A 17,770-nucleotide genomic window follows, 5' to 3' on the forward strand; every position below is an offset into this window, starting at 1 on the left:
GGCTGGCATGTGGGGACAACCACGATAGCCGTGAGCGCAGGAGCCGGCGGGTGGCGAGGCCGTGGCGGTGGCAGCCGCCTGGCCTCTTCCCCGGGGCAAAAGGGGGCAAGCTGAGTGGAACACTGACATCTGGACAGGGACTTTGAAGATCAACAGAGACGGGGAGCTGGGGAGAGCAGCCAATGCTAAGCCCAATACCAACAATCCAGGAAGACAACGGCCTCCGTCCGATCCCCAACTCACCGAGTGCTGGCCAACTCTTTGAGCTTCTCCCATTGTTGAAAAAGATGAGTCAGGCGCTCCTGGATCTCCTCTCGCCCCACAGCAGCCTTGTCTCCCAGCCTCTCTGCCGCAGCCAGAATGTTCTGAAGGACACACCCCCATGTCACACTACTCCACGGTCTCTTTCTCCCTCTGTCTCCATTTAGTCATCGTTCCCCCCAACGAGGTACCCAGCCCTTCCGACCCTCCACATCATTTACAATCTCCAGTGCTTGCACCAGGCTACACTCCATGACCCGCTTTCTGGATTATTCACGGTCGCAGGGTGACCCTGCTGCCGAGCCGGACCCAGACTTGTCTCCTTCCCTTATGGCTTGGCTCAAGTACAGTTTTCCCAGAGGTCCCAGCCTGCATCCTAACACCAGCAACAGTGCCTGGGGTGTTGAAAGTGCCCCTTCCAGGGGCGCCTGGGTGGCGCAGTCGGTTAAGCGTCCGACTTCAGCCAGGTCACGATCTCGCGGTCCGTGAGTTTGAGCCCCGCGTCAGGCTCTGGGCTGATGGCTCAGAGCCTGGAGCCTGTTTCCGATTCTGTGTCTCCCTCTCTCTCTGCCCCTCCCCCGTTCATGCTCTGTCTCTCTCTGTCCCAAAAATAAATAAACGTTGAAAAAAAAATTAAAAAAAAAAAAAAAAAGACAGTGCTCCTTCCAGGGGAAAACATGGGTCTCCGCACAGACCCCTTCTGTCCCTAGGGGGCAACAGGCAGAGGAGGGAAGAACACCTGTGAACTCCATGCCCGCAGCTCTCTGTGTGCCCGCAGGCCACCTCCGCGTGAGGCAGCCTCACCCCGCTTGTCTGCGGCACGAGGGAGGGCTTGAGATCGCCTCCACTCTTCCTACCTGGATGGTGGGTTCGTGTGCCTGCAGCTCCCCTGCCAGGCGCTTGTGCTTCCTCAGCAGGTTCTGAACACCCTGCAGGTCCCTGCCGTAGTCCTGGGAGCTCACTCGTAACAGCTTCTCCCTGGGACCAAGGAAGGAAACCCCAAATGCAGCTTAGATGTGTGAGGCCATCCGAGAGCGAGGGTTTTCTAAGAGTGGGTGTATGGCTGGGGGGTGAGGAGGTGGTAAATTCCGGTAACCACAAAGGTATTTGGTGCCAGAGGCTTTCTGCCAAGCTCCTGACTTAGTCCAAACACCAAGGAAAGTAACATACGGGGGGCGCCTGGGGGGCTCGGTTGGTTAAGTGTCCGACTCTTGACTTCGGCTCAGGTCATGATCTCATGGTTCGTGAGATCAAGCATCTGACTCTGTGCTGACAGGGCAGAGTCTGCTTGGGATCCTCTCTCTCTCTCTCTCTCTCTTCCCTCTCCCCGCTTGTGTGCTGTCTCTCAAAACAAGTAAATAAACATTAAAAAATAACATACTGATCCCCACCGTACCCACAGCTGTAAGAGCCTTCCCTTTCATTCCCTTGCCTGCCTACTGGCACACCTTTTCTTCTTTGCTCAAGAACATACGCTAATGATTGGTTTTCAAAAACATTAATACACACATATCAATGAAGCCATGCACATACCTGACTTTCATGGCTTTATTATTTTTGTCTACTAATATCAATAGTGACTTAGGTAGAATGGGTGCAAAAAGTTGATACTACAGGAGTCATGGCAGTTGGATTGCTTCCAAGTGAACAATGTTTGAACATCGCCGCAAAGCACAAGACAGGGCTACGTAGACAAGATCATATTATCTCATTGCTTCTAAAGTTTTCTAAGATGTCCTCCATGCTGCCCCATATACAACACTTCCCTCTAAGTCATTGATTACCAGCGAGAATCAGCAGGTTTGTACGAGAGGAGCACGAGGAGGCAGGTTAAATGGGAAGTCGGGAAAATAATTTGATTTACTAAGATTTCCCCAAGTGTACTTTTTACAGCGAAAGCAGAATTAGTAATGAACCCATGGCAGGTCCTGTGTCCAGTTCAGTGGCACCTTCGAGTCACAGGATAAACGGGGAATAAGGACAAGGATGTCGCCAGCTGAGTAAGCTGTAAAGGCCCAGCTGTCTCATTCTGACATCGCACACACTGTGAACCCTCTAGAACAAACACACAAGGTTTCTTAATTTTGTTCCCAGAGTGTACGTGAATTGCTCCCTACTTCTCCAAGCCTGTCTCCTTTGGCCTGCATCCAGTGAGGGAATTTGAGAAAAAGAAAACCAGTGTTAAATTTAGGCTAAGGCAGACATGATTAAGAAGTACTATCACTTTGAGAAACAATGACGTGTTTCATTTCAGCAGCAAATAGGAACCTGTTTAACAGATCATCTATTCTCCTGGATCATTCACACAGTGTGAGTTGGTAGTACATACTCTATCCACGATTCCTCATCGTCTAGATCCTGGAAGAACTGGAACAAGGCATAGGCCTCTTTCAGCGTCTCGTGGTGTGCAGCCGCTAAGTTCCGGACATTCAGGAAGCGTTCATTGACATTATCCCTTTGCTCCACAATCTGGTCAACGTTGAAAGTCCCACTGGAGAGCAGATGAGTTGCTGATTCATTCAGGTCCTTGAGAGCATCCTAGAAAGTGCAGGGGCGCTCAGTGAATGGAACCCCACAGGCTTTGAGTACATTCTGGATTTCAACTACCACTGGTTCATGTTCGAGGACTGGGTGGAACAGATTGCTTTTGAAGATAATTTGATGATACGCCCTTTTAACTCGGATGGGATAAGGGTAAAGACAGTAACAAGACTATATTCCTTAAACCGCACATTTTGCCTGGTGGTGTTCTGCCTTGCATTTTCCTCCTCTCCCCAACTGGAAAATGAGTGTGAGTAAGTGTGTCTCCAAAGAGGACTGTCTTCTTCACAGTAGTCCTGGATTTGGCAGATGTATCCATAGGAGTATTCAAGAACAGCTACGCGACCATAACGTTCCTAGGCTGGCCACATCGGGAACACACCCAGCCTGTTCTGCCTGTTTTTCTGCCCTTCTAGCGATGTCCATGTCGTGGGGGAATATCATCGAGTCCTAAAGATCTGGACTTAGAAAGCATTTGACTTCTTGCCCTTCCTGTGCATATCTCTGCTGCGAAATAAAATCGATAATATAAAATTCCAGTATGAGCAGTGTCCTGGTGGCTCAGTCGGCCAAGCTTCCGACATTGGCTCAGGTCCTGATCTCATAGTCCGTGGGTTTGAGCCCCACGTTGGGCTCTGTGCTGACAACTCAGAGCCTGAAGCCCCTTTCAGATTCAATCTCTCTCTCTCTCTCTCTCTGCCCCTCCCCCTCCATGCCCTGTCTCTCCTTCAAAAATAAATAAACATTAAACATTTTTTTAAAATTCTTCAGTATGAAATTAATACCTGCCAACCTGTTTATCATTTGCTCCCAAGACACGTATCTGCTTGATACTGGAATGCACTGGAATTCTCCATGGAAATTCCAGAGTGCATATTTAATTCAACTTCATTGCACCTGATGTCCCCTTCTCATCTTTTTGCCCTCCATAATTATGTAAAATAAACTTGCAGTTTCTTTCCAAGACAGATCGAATATAAGCTTTGGAAGATAGTGAGTTTATATGCGTGCATCGTTCAAAGGTAGACACGATAACTTTAGGCCTCTCTTTCTGGAGCCTTAGAATCTACAGTTTCATGATAATTGGTTAGCAGTGATCATTGCCACAGCTCTGCAGCTCATGAATTTGACCTGACGGTAACGACTGCTGGCTGAGGACACCAGTCAGTTTTGGTCAGGTTTGCCAAGAAAGCATTCCCCAACGGCCTCCTGAGACGAGGGAAGAAAGCCAGAAGTATTTGCATTCAGCCAACAGGACTGAGATTCCAACACCACCTACCTCTCGGGCCGACATCTCCGTTTCCAACAGCTGATGTTTCTTGAGCAAGTTTCCGGCTGAAGCCAAATCCCTGGCCTGATCTTTCATGGCCAGCAGTGTCTCTGCCTGGAAATAAAGGGATATGCAGCAAAGCTTCCAGATGAAGCCTGTCCTTAGGGAGAACAACATTAGCAACCATGTCCCCCAACTTTCCCCAAGAGAGTCAAGTTAAATCCATTTAACTGGCAACATTTACTAAGCTCCCGTGTCCCCGCCCTTCCAGGTGCAATTACCTCTGAGAGCCAGAACTTAAAGTCCTGGATGCTTGTGTTGAACCTCTGTTGGCGACTCGCCTCATCGAGCTTTTCTCCTTTGTCAGCTGTTTTCTCAAGCAGGTAGTCCCACTGTCTCTGCAGTTCCTGCAGTTGTTTCTGACCCAAAGAAACCTGGGGGTTACTATGGTCTTTAGGATCCCGAGTCCTGTGACAATATGAAAGTCTTCGGTAGGGGGCCAGGAGTTAGGGCTTAGCCAAAGTCGGCCAGCACTTGAGGGCCATTTTAAGCCAGTCGTGCTCAATCTGGGTAAAGAACAGCAGGTGCTGGGAGGAAGTCTGAAGAAAGGGCCCTGGGTTGCTTCTACAGACTGATGCCTAAGTGGCAAAACCCTCGGCAGGAAGGATAGAAGACGCCAAGCCAGCACGATATCCCTTGGGCATTAAGTCTGAGGCTTTCTCGGAGCCCTAGGTCCTGGGTTTGACAAAAGTGGTAAGGTCTGAGCCTCACGGTTTTCTCACTTCTTTTGTGTGGCAGCAGAGGGGAGACTGGTAACCACAGAACACGCTCCACATCCCTACCCACAGAAACTCTGAAGCGGGAAGAGGCTTCTCCTCATGTGCCTTTTAGCCCAAACCATCCTGAGCAGAACCCTTACCCTCACGGTTTCTTCATTGCCATCACATGCCTGCCGCTCAATCAAAGAGTTCCCCAAGGTGAGGACTCCCTTCACCTGCTCAGTTCGGCCGTTGACCTCATTTTCAAAGGCCTTGTGCTTCAGGTATTTCCGCTGAAAGAAAATCAGAAACTAAATCACCCTGGAATCTAGGGAAGTGAGATAGATACATTCTGGGTAAAAGAAAAGACTGAATGCGCCGTCATAACTAAGGTGGTGACTTCTGAAGGACTCACCCCTTCACGTTAGACTCAGAAGCCCCTGAGGGCAGGGCAGGGATCTCAACCATTAGGAAGAGTTGAGTGTTAGGGAGATACCCTGCATCCAGAAATCTGGGGATGCCAGAGTTTTCCAAGATTCCCATTTCGAACTTGCCTGAATGTTGGTGGGATCTTTGTAGGATTCATCACAGGCCGTGGGCAGCATCTCACCGATCCATTCCTCCAGATCCTCGAGGTCACGGTAGAATTGTTTGAGGTCAGCATAGTCACCAAGTTTTGTCTGCTCAGCAACCAGTAATTCTTTGAGAGCCTTCCATCTGGAGGAGGAGGCTAGGTCACTCTCTGCCCTCGACCCTCGAGGGCAAATGCCCAAGTGATATCAAGCTTTGATTCCATAGCCACTAATCTTGCCATTTGCCAAACTGTGCCTTCTCCTTTCATTATTTATAGACTGAAGGAGGAAGAGACTTCTCCTCAGGTGCCTTTCGGCCCCCACCATCCTGAGCAGAACCCTTACCTTCATGGTTTCTTCACTGCCATCACATGCCTGCCGCTCAATCAAAGAGTTCCCCAAGGTGAGGACTCCCTTCACCTGCTCAGCTCGGCCATTGACCTCATTTTCAAAGGTCATATGTTATTATTATATATTACCCGTTTTATTATATTGATAGGCTTAGTTGTCACAGAATCTCATTATTTTCAAATATGAGATACAGTGGTTAAATCAGGTATTTTTTTTTTGTTTGTTTTAAGTTACCTTCCTTGACTTTAATTCTGTGACTCTCGATCAGAAAGGCTTCCAAGTGTCAAGACAGTTTCAGGCATTTAGAAACGAGAAGGACTCAGAGCATGACCCCCATCCTCCATGCTAGCCAAGAGGTCCCTTCATTCCATTTTCCTTAGCTCACAAAACACTTGCTCAGGCCTGACCTGTCCAGCACCCGTTGTAACCGAGCAGCAATCTCCTCCTTGGCATAGTGGTCATCAGCAATGAGCCGCTCCGCAACATTACCTAGCTCCGTGATCTTCTTGTCCTGGACAGAGGAGAAGAAAAAAGCCCAGACGCCTAGAGATTAGACCTCCGGGGCAATCCCAGACTCCTTCCTAGAAAAGAACAGAGACACCCTCTGTGGCTTCACACGATGGGGGGGAACCAGAGCCAGAGGGTACATGACTGCCACGAAGGTGGATTTAAACTCAACAGGAAGACAAACATTAAGAATGACACTAAGATGGGCTCTTTAGTACTGAGCTCCCTTAAAGAACAGACTCCTCCCATGGCCATCGTAGAGGGTGAGTCCTGCATTGGGTGGGATGTTGGCGTAAGCAATACTTAAATTCACTTCCAATGCTAAAAGTTAGGTTTTAAAAGGCCGGGCTGGCAGTAAGACGTTCCGATGTCGTGTGTGACCTGGGTAAGACTAAGCCACGGTGTCAAGTTGCCCTATCTACCTCAGAGGTTTCTGTAAGAAGCAAATGGGAATTAAAATATTTCTAAAGAAATAAGTCTTACAGAGAAAGACAGATACCATACGTTTCACTCTTATGTGGATCCCGAGAAACTTAACAGAAGACCACGGGGGAGGGGAAGGAAGAAAAAAGTTAGGGAGGGAGTCAAATCATAAGAGACTCTTAAAAACTGAATAAACTGAGGGTTGATGGGGGAGGGGTGGGAGGGAGGGTAGGGTAGGGGATGGGCATTGAGGAAGGCACCTGCTGGGATGAGCACTGGCTGTTGTATGGAAACCAATTGGACAATAAATTTCGTAAAAAAATATTTCCAAAGCATGAAACAACATGTATGTATCGGTATTTCTGTTATTATTACTAACATTTATTATTGGAACTCTTAGATTGGTTGTTATTACCTGGGCATTGATTGCTTTCTCCAAATCATCCCGTTTCTTCATCAAGGCCTCCAGACTGTCTAAGGGGCCCGCTCTCTCTGACCTCAGGAAATTCTCTCGTGCCATCATCCAGCTCTCGGCCTGATCACAGCCCCCATGGAACAACTACGGGGAATTAAAGTAGAGGTTATATTCAATCCAGGGCGCCAAGGACAGAATCTATCCCTCTCCTACGATACTGATATAAGAGATGCCGTAAGGGGTGCTTATATTCTCCCAAGAAACATTCATACCATGAATCTTACCTATACTGGACCTTTCCCTCTTCCCTGAAACCACATCTTATGTTTTCAAATAAGCTATAGTGTATATTTATATAGGCTCCATTCTCAGGGTGAGGTTTCCCATACGCTGTGCCTGGTGGATGCTGGCTGGTTATTTCTTTCGGACTGTCATAAACACTACCCTCACGGTTGTCAATGACACGCTCGTACCTTCCCTCACTGGCTATAATCACTCCCTCTTCTTCAGCCTCAAAATATTCATACATTTTGTTTTATTAAGAATCATCTTACTGTGCTAGAATCAGCTGTCTACATGTCTAATTTCACTATTTAAGAAAAGGGACGTTATCTTACTAATCTTTCTGTTTCCGGGGCTTCGCACACAGTAGCGTAAGAATAAGAGTCATCAACCAAACTCTCAATCAATGAATACATTATGATAATAATCACCCCATCCCATGCCAAGAGCTGACCCCCATTTTGTTTGGCTTTTCTAACAGGGATCAGAGCAGAGAACACCACAATGATGAGAATACAGGGGCAGATAGTCAAGGAATGTCCTTGTGCTTATGGGGTGGTATGTCCGGTGAAATGAGCATCTGGAGTAACCGTGCACACTAGCATAGAAGGAATGGTCTGAGGCTATCCTGCTAAACGGTGTGAAGTTTGCTTTACCTGCAACTCCAGACATTGATGCAGCATCTTCTTTCGTTGATCCCAAGCTTTCTCTAAGTCACCTTTCTCTTGCCTGACCGCTTCAAGCTTTTCTTGAATTTCAGGGCTGTCACGGTGCCCACTTCTTACAAGTTCTCCGCCGAATTCCTCTAAGGCCTGGAAGGTGGGAGCCTCAGCCTCCATGTCAGCATAATGCCCCTGTGTTGGAAAAGGGAAGAGACTGGTGACGCCATTGACATCTCATCAAAGTCGTAAGATGAGGGAAGGTCGGGAGGTCATGTGATCGGCGGCCATGGCTTTTGTAGGCCCTACCGAGTGTCGCTCCAGCAGGATCTCTGTGCCAGTTAAATCCTCAGCCAGCTCCTCTGATGATACCATGCCACCAATGCCACTCATCCAGTTCTCTAGGTCCCTAGAGAAACAGACATATTGGGATTGACAGGACGACCACGCAGCTTGTTACAGGGCTATCTGTCCTTGGCTTTTTCCTCTCTAGAAAACATTTCTAGAGTAACACTTTCCATCTGTCTTTCTCTGCTTCGTAGGCCCTCTGCAAACAGCCCTTTCACTGTTTGACTTAATAATGGCAATCCCCCATGTTTGAAAACGTCTTTGCATGTATTATCTCTTTCAGGTCTTGCAATAATCCTGTACGGAATTCTGGGAACTGTTTTGTTCTCAGTTTGGAGATGAGGAGGTCAGCCTAGAGAATGTAAGTGATGTTCTTATGCAGTATGAGTCGAAACAGACATCTGGACTGGAACCCAGACACTCGAATCCTGGACCGACACATATTCCATTACTCGTAATGATTCTTGTCCCTAAAAAGTGGATTCTTCAGTTTAAAGATTGATCTTTTATGGAATCTCGAGGAAGGCATGTCTTCGCTTTTACTTTATTCCTAAAAGAATCTAGTACGTGCTCTGCCAGCATGCACGCGCGCGCGCACACACACACACACACACACACACACACTCCATGCTGTCGATGAGACCAGGGCCCATTTCTTACTCCAATAGCAGTCAAGAGGTATCACAAGGAGAGCTAAAGTCCATCACCCCAGAGAGTAATGTCAAGTAATAACGTCCTGACTAGCAACCCTGCGTGATGCCCAAATTAAGCATCGCATAGAGAGCGTCCTTCCTCTTGTGGGAGAAACAGCAAACATCCACTCTGAGGCAGAAGGGTCTTTTCTCTTGTAAACTCATGTATTCACTTAGTCAAACAACTAGGGTTCACTGGGTGCTTATTAAGTACCAAACATTGCAGAAGAGACATATTTGTGTCTCCAAGGAGCTCACACTGTAGACTGAAAGAAAACAAACAAACAAACAAACAAAACACAGAGGCTAATACCTATCTTTTTAAAAACAGCCTGAAAAGCAAAAGGGTCATAAAGAAGTAGAATCAGGTCAGAGTTGTTTGGACAGGGGGGATATTATTTCTGCTTATTGAAGAGTAAGATTTCGTAAAGAGAAGGAGGCAGCATTTGACTTGGAATCTGAAGTCAGAGCAGAATCTGTATATACACAGAGCTATGAGTACATATATGATTGTGGGGGGCATCTGTGGGTGCTATTTATTTATATTGTATGAAAAATGATAGCTTTCCAGAGAACCTGAATTGGAGAGGGGATTGCCAAGTGCAACTGCAACTATTTACCAAAACTTGCTTCCTTTTTTTTTTTTCCAAAAGTATTACATTGTGAGCTACTACTTTCTGGATCCTCAATTCCCAACACTCCTCCCAGGAGACTGATGAGATGGGGCAGAATGTGGAAACTGTTTCACAGAGTGTATATTTGCTCAATTATGCTAACGTCTAGACTCTCTAGCAAGGCAATGGAAATTCTCTAAGATTCTATCTCAACGTGTCTAAGCTTATGTCTTGATACTTGTCTTGAGCCCTCTGACATACGAACTGCTGCGCCAGCTGCCCCCGCTTCATGAACATGGTACACGTTTCCTATCCTTGTGCCTTTGTTTTCTAGTTCCACGCATTTGTTAGGATGCGTGTTTGGGCTGTGTTGTGCTCTACCATGGTTATCTGTGCTCCTCTGTCCTTTCTAGTAGAAAGAAAACATCCATATTCTATAGCTGCTGACATAGCTCCCTGTATACCATCCATGCTCTAGGCTTACTTGATTTACCTAGATGGCTTCACATTCCTTCCAACTTTGGTATCCTATGGCTTGAACTACCGAGCTGGAGCTTTTTGTCTTGCCAGAGGTGTGATCTGGATGTGGACATACCCTCCAAACCAGCCGTGAAGAACACCTATACTCAGACTGCTCCTGGAAGGTCTATGTAGAGACCAAACATGGAAACTGCCCACCCCACTTGGCATAGTCTGCCTCTGGAGCTTTACCTGGCTTTGTTGAGGAACGTGTAGAATTGCCGGGCCTCATTTAAGTCGTGCTTACGATCCTCCGTGCACCCTAGAAGGTCATCCCATGTCTCCTTCAGCTCCATTCCCTGGTTCTGCAGATCACCAGCGGCATCTGGGTGGGACTCACTGAGCCGCTCTGCCGTCTCCCTCAACATGGTCACCTGAGGAGGTGCAAGGACTGAATCTCAGCAAAATAACACTTCTGAGCCCTGGCCATGCCCACTCCTCAAATAGACGTCAGTGAGGTACAAGAACATCTTACTACTTCATAAAATAATGCCAACCCTTTGGGTACACACAATAACTCCCAGAAGCAGTCAAACTTGACATCATCACCCTTCTTTTTAAGATAAGAAGGTGTCAGTTAAGTGACTCTGCTGGTCAGTGGCAACATCAGTTAGGAGCCCCCAAGGGTCCTGACTTTTAATGTGAAGGTCTTTTTAATATGGACATTTTTCTGTGCTCTTTTTGCTCTGCACGATAATACCAAGCCACATGATGCCCTGTGTTATTCCAGTGTGCATCTGGCAAGTTCCGGGGCTTTTTTTTAGAGTGGAGGGGGATTATGTGCTGTCAGTTCCTCACAAAGGGAATGGGAATATGATTGGCCCAGGCTATCCTGGGTGTGGCCAGTTCCCCCTCTGTCTGAGGCTGTGGGCCTTCTCTATGGTCTAGGCACCTGGAACCCACTACAGAGGTAGTTGGACAGAGGTCATTGCAATATGCTTTTCCCTCTGTGTTCATGGTCCTGGGCATGTCCTTTTGGTGCACCTGCTGTAGGCACAGATCTAAAAGCAAGTATAGAGTAAGATAAGGAGAAGTAGAAGAGTGTGGGACTGGGGAATTAAAGCAATAATGAGGGCACGGACAGGTGTAAATGAGACGGGGGGACGTTGGGACAGCTTGGGAGCGCACACCTCACCTTCTCTTCCAGAGGCATAAGGTCTCTCTCAAAGACCTCATGCTGCCGCTGAAGGGCCTGAACGCTGAACAGGTCTGAGCCGGGATCAGCAGCCCTGAGGGCCTGGAGCTTCTTCTCAATCTGCTCCTTCGTGTCATCTGCTTCTCTGGTTCACGAGAGGAAAAGACTAGAGTGACAGTGGATTCCACAGGCAGACCAGCTGGCTCCAAGGAAGTCATTTCTACCATCATCCCCGTCACCCTTTCCGAGGTGCTAGAATGTAGGCTCATTGAATTGTCCCACCAATACCTGAGGCATAGGTACAATTACCATTCCCATTCTCTATAGGCAAAACTGAACCCCACGGGGGCCATTTTCTCAAGGTTATTCCACCGCCACCTGGTGGAGCCTGTCTGCACCAGCTGGCCTGGCTGCAGAGTGCACACTTGACTGCTTCCTGGCTTTCCTCCTTCAGTCCTTCTAAGCAGCCAGACCCGTCTGCGTTTTCCTTTCTCTCCTCTGCATGCTCAAAAATACACGTAAACATGGTCAAGGCATTCGGTCACCATTTTGTTTGTTTGTTTGCTTACTCGCCTATGGATGTGCGGACAAAGATTTGGAATCAGATGTAAAAAATGGTCGAATTGATAGTCAGAGCCAATGTGATAACCTGTTGCCTACTGCTATAATGACTTAAACCTCTGGTGTCTACTCCCCGTTGCATTAACTATCATGCAGCCTGCGAATTATGCACCGGGATCCACGAACTAGAAAATTAGAGTTCCTTGTCTGGGAGGACGCCGCGTGCCAAGAAAGGAATCCACTACTGAGACGCCCAACCCCCTCTTATCTCTGTCTCAGGGGTGCTGTGCTGACCGCTGTGCATCCCCTGCAGTCGTCAGCCTTGGGGGTCTTTCTGGGGTACCTCCTCACCTGTGAAACATCTGGACGGCATGGGCGCTGCCCAGCAGCTGTCGCTGCTCTTCTGCAAGCCTCTGCAAGGAGTCCCAGCGATTATTCAACTCCTGAAAAAAGCAGACACACAGGAGTCTGCTGGAAAGCTAACGCAGGTCGCTCAGCGCTGTCCAAAGACCAGATGAGGCTTGCATCATGGCTGTTTCCACGTGATCTCTTCCGAAATTGCACAGGTTTCTTTCTTTCCTGGATAGTTTGAGCTTGGCCCTCATTCATGCTGTTAAGCAAGGGATCATTTTCCTTCCCCAAATGACGTTCCAGGGTGGAACCATCAACCCTAGGCCAGCAACCGATGTTTGCTGCTGCAGAGACTAATTACAGTCTCCAAAAGGTGAATGGAATACGTTGCCTTGGTGGTTGTAAGTTTTTACCATATTTCTGCATCCTAGATTGACCAAGCTAAACAACCACTTAGAGCTGTACTTCTTTATAAAGAGGAAACAACTTATTCCTATGCACACGCCTTCTCCCTCTCACCCCATGTCGACCGCCATAAAAGAGGCAGAGGACACATCTTCCCTGGTTTATGACAACCCAGAGAGCTGGAGCGGACCTCCCACTCACGTTCATCAGATCTTTTATAAAATCTTTATGATTTTAGGTCCCGATCTAAATCAGGTCTAGAAGGCCCCCACCTCCCATCTCTACTGACCTATAGTTTTCTCCTTCCTTCATCAGATCTCATCAGCGCTTGTCCCTTCCACTAAGCTTTCCTGATTAACCCTTTTCCACTGTCAGAGCTTCTTAACTGCATTTTCTTTGTATTCATGGGTTTAGGCATGAATTTTCCATGTTTGTAAGAAAAGATGGAGGTATGTGCTGTGATCTATAGATTTCAGATCAGTTTAAATATATACATGGTTAGACTGTTTGAACTATTGTCTTTGACCTTATCTGAAGCCAGCTTTAGACCTTCTGCCCGTTCTAGCTGATCTGTGGAATATGACGCTGAATGTATTTAAGTGAGATGTAGATCCCCAGACCTCAGCCTGGCGGTGAGGAGAAATGGAAGAAGCTTCACTTACCTGACGTAGCTGAGCTCCTTCTGGCGTTAGAAGTTTTTCAAACAGAAGATCATCTGCCACCTTGTTGATATCCCTCAGCCGAGGCTCATTGGCCTTCAGATCCTGGGTGGGAACATTTGTCCAAAGCGGTATAAATCCCCTTCTCAGGAATCTTCATACCTTCCGGCTCACCTCTGCCCCAACTTGACTAGATATTAAACATACTGCTAACCTCGCCTGCAAAGCACAAGAAGATGCCCTCCGATCTGCCACTAAGAAGAGTTACCTTTAAACTCCCTGACCCTCTGTGGCTATCAAGAACTTGGCAAGAGAGCTTCTATTTTTCTGGAGTGTGGAGCACATCTAATTTCCTAGATTCCTTAAAATTCTCTCCTGGATTAAGTGACGCCATTAAAGGAGTCTCTCCCTGAGCCGCATACTGTGGTTTCCAACCAGTACAAATTCCTTTGCTTTCTATAGAATTTCACAGACTAAGCTGTGACCTGCTTGCTTTAGGTCATGTTGTAAGAAACCGCTCTGAGGAGCTTAGCACCATGCCTATGGGGACGATATTGTCCATTACATTGTACAAAGGCCTCCTCGTGGGAGGCCACGAGCTTCCTCGTGGGAGTGTCATTCTTGGTGTTCTTTTATAATTTTGTCCTTGCCTCCCTTCCTTTCACTGTCCTCTTTTCTCTTTCCTTATGTATTCTGTGTATGTATATACAATCCATATAATTCCCATTATCTATCTATCTATCTATCTATCTATCATCTCTCTATTTATCTATCATCTATCTACTCATGTCTACCTATCATCTATCTATCTATCTATCTATCTATCTATCTATCTATATCTATATCTATCATCTATCCATCCATATGCCTGTGTATCTATCCATCTATTTACCCAGATTTCTACCTATCTGTCGTCTATCTATCCTCTATCTATCTATCATCTATCTATATGTCACCTTGAATTCTATGTAGAAGGCATCATAAGAAAAAGAAAGGAAAGGAGAGTTTTATATTCACCACTAGATAACGTATAGAATAAATCTGTGAGAACAGAGGACAGAGGGTTTTAGGCAGGCAGAAACTTAGAAACTGTCTAGCTGTAGGGGCACCTGGGTGGCTCAGTCAGTTAAATGTCCAACTCTTGATTTTGGCTCAGGTCGTGATCTCATGGTTTGTGGGACTGAGCCCCATGTCAGGCTCTGGGATGAGAGCTCTGGAGACTGTTTGGGATTGTCTCTCCATCTGTCTCTCTCTCTCTCAAAATAAATAAATAAAAACTTAAAAAAAAAGAAACTGCGTAAGTGTAAAGTCAGGTTATTTTCCCACCTTCCCACCCCAGCTTCCCCCCTCAACCTGAGCTCCCAGAACACAGCGCAGTGTGGGGCAAGTGCTGAAGAACTCAGGGAGACCAGCAGTCCCAGAAGGGTCTAGGAGCAGCAAGGACCACAGGCTGCTGAGTCAGGGACTAGTCTCCTCTGTGTTTTCCTTCTAGCTCCAGTACCCAGACAGGGATTTGAAATGTGGGACCCTCAGCAGCTCTGGGACGGATATTTAGCAAATGTGAAGTTGAACAACCACTTAGGGGCAGGCGTGGAATAAATGGAAACAGTAGTCACTTCCAGAAAGCCGTCTAGAGGAGAAAGTCGCTCGTTCTCACCGTTTGGAACTCGTCAAACTTCTTCTGCAGCTCCCAGACATCATCCAGTTCCACCCCGGTGTTCTCTGCCTTTTTCTCTTGGATCCACTCCAGCATGTCGCCTGCCTCATAGGCCAGCAAGAACTCGTTGTAGCGTTGCAGCAGGCGACATCTGCGTTCCTCGGCCCTATCGAGGAGGGAGCGGTACCTGCACGGAACCAGGGAGAAGGGGAAGGCGTCGTGAAACACGAAACATGAGACGCGTCTTTGCCAATAAGAAATGATTAGCCAAGTACTGTCTGGGTTGGCAGCCTCCAGAACTTACTGCTTCTCAATCTGTTCCTGGCGCTCAGTGATGCTGCCTGGTTCTTCTCGTCGCCGCTGCGGGAGCATGGGAAACTCATCGTGAGCCAGTTTCCTGACGTAGACAGCGGGCACAAAGCCTTGGTGGTCACCAGCTTCCACCTTCCACCAGTCCTGAGGAGAGAGAGATCCCCACTCCTTCCTTAGGTCTCGGAAAAACACAGGTAGGAGAGGCTTCCACTCTCAAAACGAAGCCTGTAGGCACAGGCACAGGCTGAGGGCAAGAGAAGCAAACCACTGCTTACGACTGGCGTGTGATTTTCACAGATGTTGGAGGAGGTAAAAAAGGACTTGCAGGGATTGTAAAAGTCAGCCTCCGAAATCAAGGATCTTGATGTGTGACATTAGACCTTTAACTACGGTGGAGGTTTTCAAAAACCTCCTTTTTCAAAAAAGTTGTTTGAGCTCTTTTGAAAAGAGCCAATATTTGGTTACTTTTCTCACAGACCCGTCTCTGCCACATTGAAGAAAACCGAGTGGACAAAAGACTTCTCTTTTTTCAGGGTCCCCCTAGCCCCGACCATTGGCGTCCCATCACTAGGGCCATTGGCACGGAAGGGAGACAAGCAAGGAGACGAGAAGAAAGGGACAGTTTAGTATCGCAGAACTGCCATTCATAGTTTATATGTCTTTGGGCTAATTACTGAAGCTTTTTGGGTCTTCATTTGGTTCACTGTAATTGGTGTTGTAACCCCAAAAGATAGCTACAGGATCTTACACGATATCTGGAAGAAAGTTACGACTTAATAGATTACGGCGATTTAAGAGAGACCACAGTAGAAAGGTGTTGGAGGCCAAAACATGGGTATCTGTCAAGGTTGGGCGAGTTGACCATGGAAGGGCCATCTTGCCGACAGGAAGAAGGTCGGAAGGGAGACTCACCTTGTTGATGGAACTGAGCAGAGTTAAGACGTCATCTTTCTTCATGGTGACTTCTCGATTGCTACGGGCCTCGAAGTCATACAAAGCCACCACCCTCTGTTCTCGGGCAGCTCCCTCCACTGGTGCAGCCTGTTGTTGCTGGACAAAAGCAGGAAGCAGATCATGTCAGGCACCTGTTGGACCCAAGGGTGGTGGGTTGCCCTGGGCTGAACGGAGGGGAGAGCCTCGGGCTGGAACCTCCCGCACGGCTGCCGTAAGAGACAGACTGCAACATGTCGCTCCCAGAGATATTCTCCACCCTGATACAAGAGGGGACAGGCAGGCTGGGGAATATGAACACAGAGTGAGCAAGTGAGTTTGTAGTTTGTCAGAAACATGGCAAATGCTCTAAGCACCAGTTTGTAAAGCAGGTAATAAGGGATTAAATGCACCAACATTTCAGAAGATTGTTTGAGAAAATGAAAGACCCACTATCTCTCATCACCTTCTCCATTTCCTGGGCCTCCACTGACAATCCTTCCAACCTCTTTTTAAAAAAATTTTTTTTAACATTTATTTATTTTTGAGAGAGAGAGAGAGAGAGAGAGAGACAGAGCATGAGTGGGTGAGGGGCAGAGAGAGAGGGAGACACAGAATCCGAAGCAGGTTGCAGGCTCCGAGCTGTCAGCACAGAGCCTGATGTGGGGCTCAATCTCACGGACCGTGAGATCATGACCTGAGCCGAAGTCGGATGCTTAACCGGCTGAGCCATCCAGGTGCCCCAACCCTTCCAACCTCTTAGCCCTTAAATTATCATGTCAAGGAAATGTGGGCCTTTGTTTTTATGTTTTATTTATTTTTGAGAGCAAGAGAGACAGAGCACGAGCAGGGGAGGGGCAAAGAGAGAGAGGGGGACACAGAATCCGAAATAGGCTCCAGGCTCTGAGCCGTCAGCACAGAGCCCGACGCGGGGCTCAAACCCACGGACCGCAAGATCATGACCTGAGCCGAAGTCGGACACTCAACCGACTGAGCCACCCAGGTGTCCCCTGGCCTTTGTTTTTAGAGACGGGTGACCTACAGCACAGGAAAGGCCACAGAATTTCATACAATTGAGACCATTGTATCTCTCTTTAGCAAGCAACCTGCTCTCCAAGGTATTTGATTTTCTACCAATATACTTTCTGCCAATATCACACCTCTGAGAGAAGGAACAAATTATGATCCCCCCTTTGTAAGCAATGGCTCACCCCTTCTTCAGATCAGAGCGGAGGGTGTATACCTCTCCTCACAGGCCCCTCTGGTTTTCTATCCCTCGAGTACTGCGTGTCCTCCACACACACAGACGCACACCCGTCTGCTCGTTTGGGCTCCACCGCGCCAGCCGAGGACGGCGGGCACGCAGGCTCTGTGCACACATGGTTACTGGGCATACACCGCCTGTCTGTTGTCTACTCCTGGCATGTGAGTCCACAGCTTCTCCTTAGAAAGGCTGTTCCTGGTGTTTCTGTTGTTCCTTCCACTACCCCAAGGAGGCGCCCCCATCCTCTTCGGAAGAAGCCTCCACTGCTGGCTCTGGCTCCCGGC

The 17,770-nt window shown here is 47.7% G+C and overlaps 1 protein-coding gene across 1 annotated transcript in view; it reads right to left on the reverse strand.

The window, feature by feature from the left end:
* SPTA1 (spectrin alpha, erythrocytic 1) overlaps nt 1-17,770 on the reverse strand; it is a 64,674-nt gene that overhangs the window by 19,697 nt on the left and 27,207 nt on the right. The window contains exons 21-38 of the mRNA XM_053209127.1: nt 16,205-16,342; nt 15,285-15,436; nt 14,981-15,167; nt 13,327-13,428; nt 12,260-12,351; nt 11,348-11,492; nt 10,405-10,586; nt 8,349-8,448; nt 8,037-8,234; nt 7,099-7,242; nt 6,161-6,264; nt 5,385-5,547; nt 4,992-5,126; nt 4,354-4,491; nt 4,082-4,186; nt 2,591-2,799; nt 1,119-1,239; nt 244-365 (exon numbers count right to left, since the gene is read on the reverse strand). Coding sequence (XP_053065102.1) covers nt 244-365; nt 1,119-1,239; nt 2,591-2,799; nt 4,082-4,186; nt 4,354-4,491; nt 4,992-5,126; nt 5,385-5,547; nt 6,161-6,264; nt 7,099-7,242; nt 8,037-8,234; nt 8,349-8,448; nt 10,405-10,586; nt 11,348-11,492; nt 12,260-12,351; nt 13,327-13,428; nt 14,981-15,167; nt 15,285-15,436; nt 16,205-16,342 — 2,537 coding nt within the window. The remainder of the gene's footprint in view (nt 1-243; nt 366-1,118; nt 1,240-2,590; nt 2,800-4,081; nt 4,187-4,353; nt 4,492-4,991; nt 5,127-5,384; nt 5,548-6,160; nt 6,265-7,098; nt 7,243-8,036; nt 8,235-8,348; nt 8,449-10,404; nt 10,587-11,347; nt 11,493-12,259; nt 12,352-13,326; nt 13,429-14,980; nt 15,168-15,284; nt 15,437-16,204; nt 16,343-17,770) is intronic.

The sequence above is a fragment of the Acinonyx jubatus genome, chromosome E4 (genome assembly GCF_027475565.1).
Source record: "Acinonyx jubatus isolate Ajub_Pintada_27869175 chromosome E4, VMU_Ajub_asm_v1.0, whole genome shotgun sequence".
NCBI classification, from domain to species: domain Eukaryota; kingdom Metazoa; phylum Chordata; class Mammalia; order Carnivora; family Felidae; genus Acinonyx; species Acinonyx jubatus.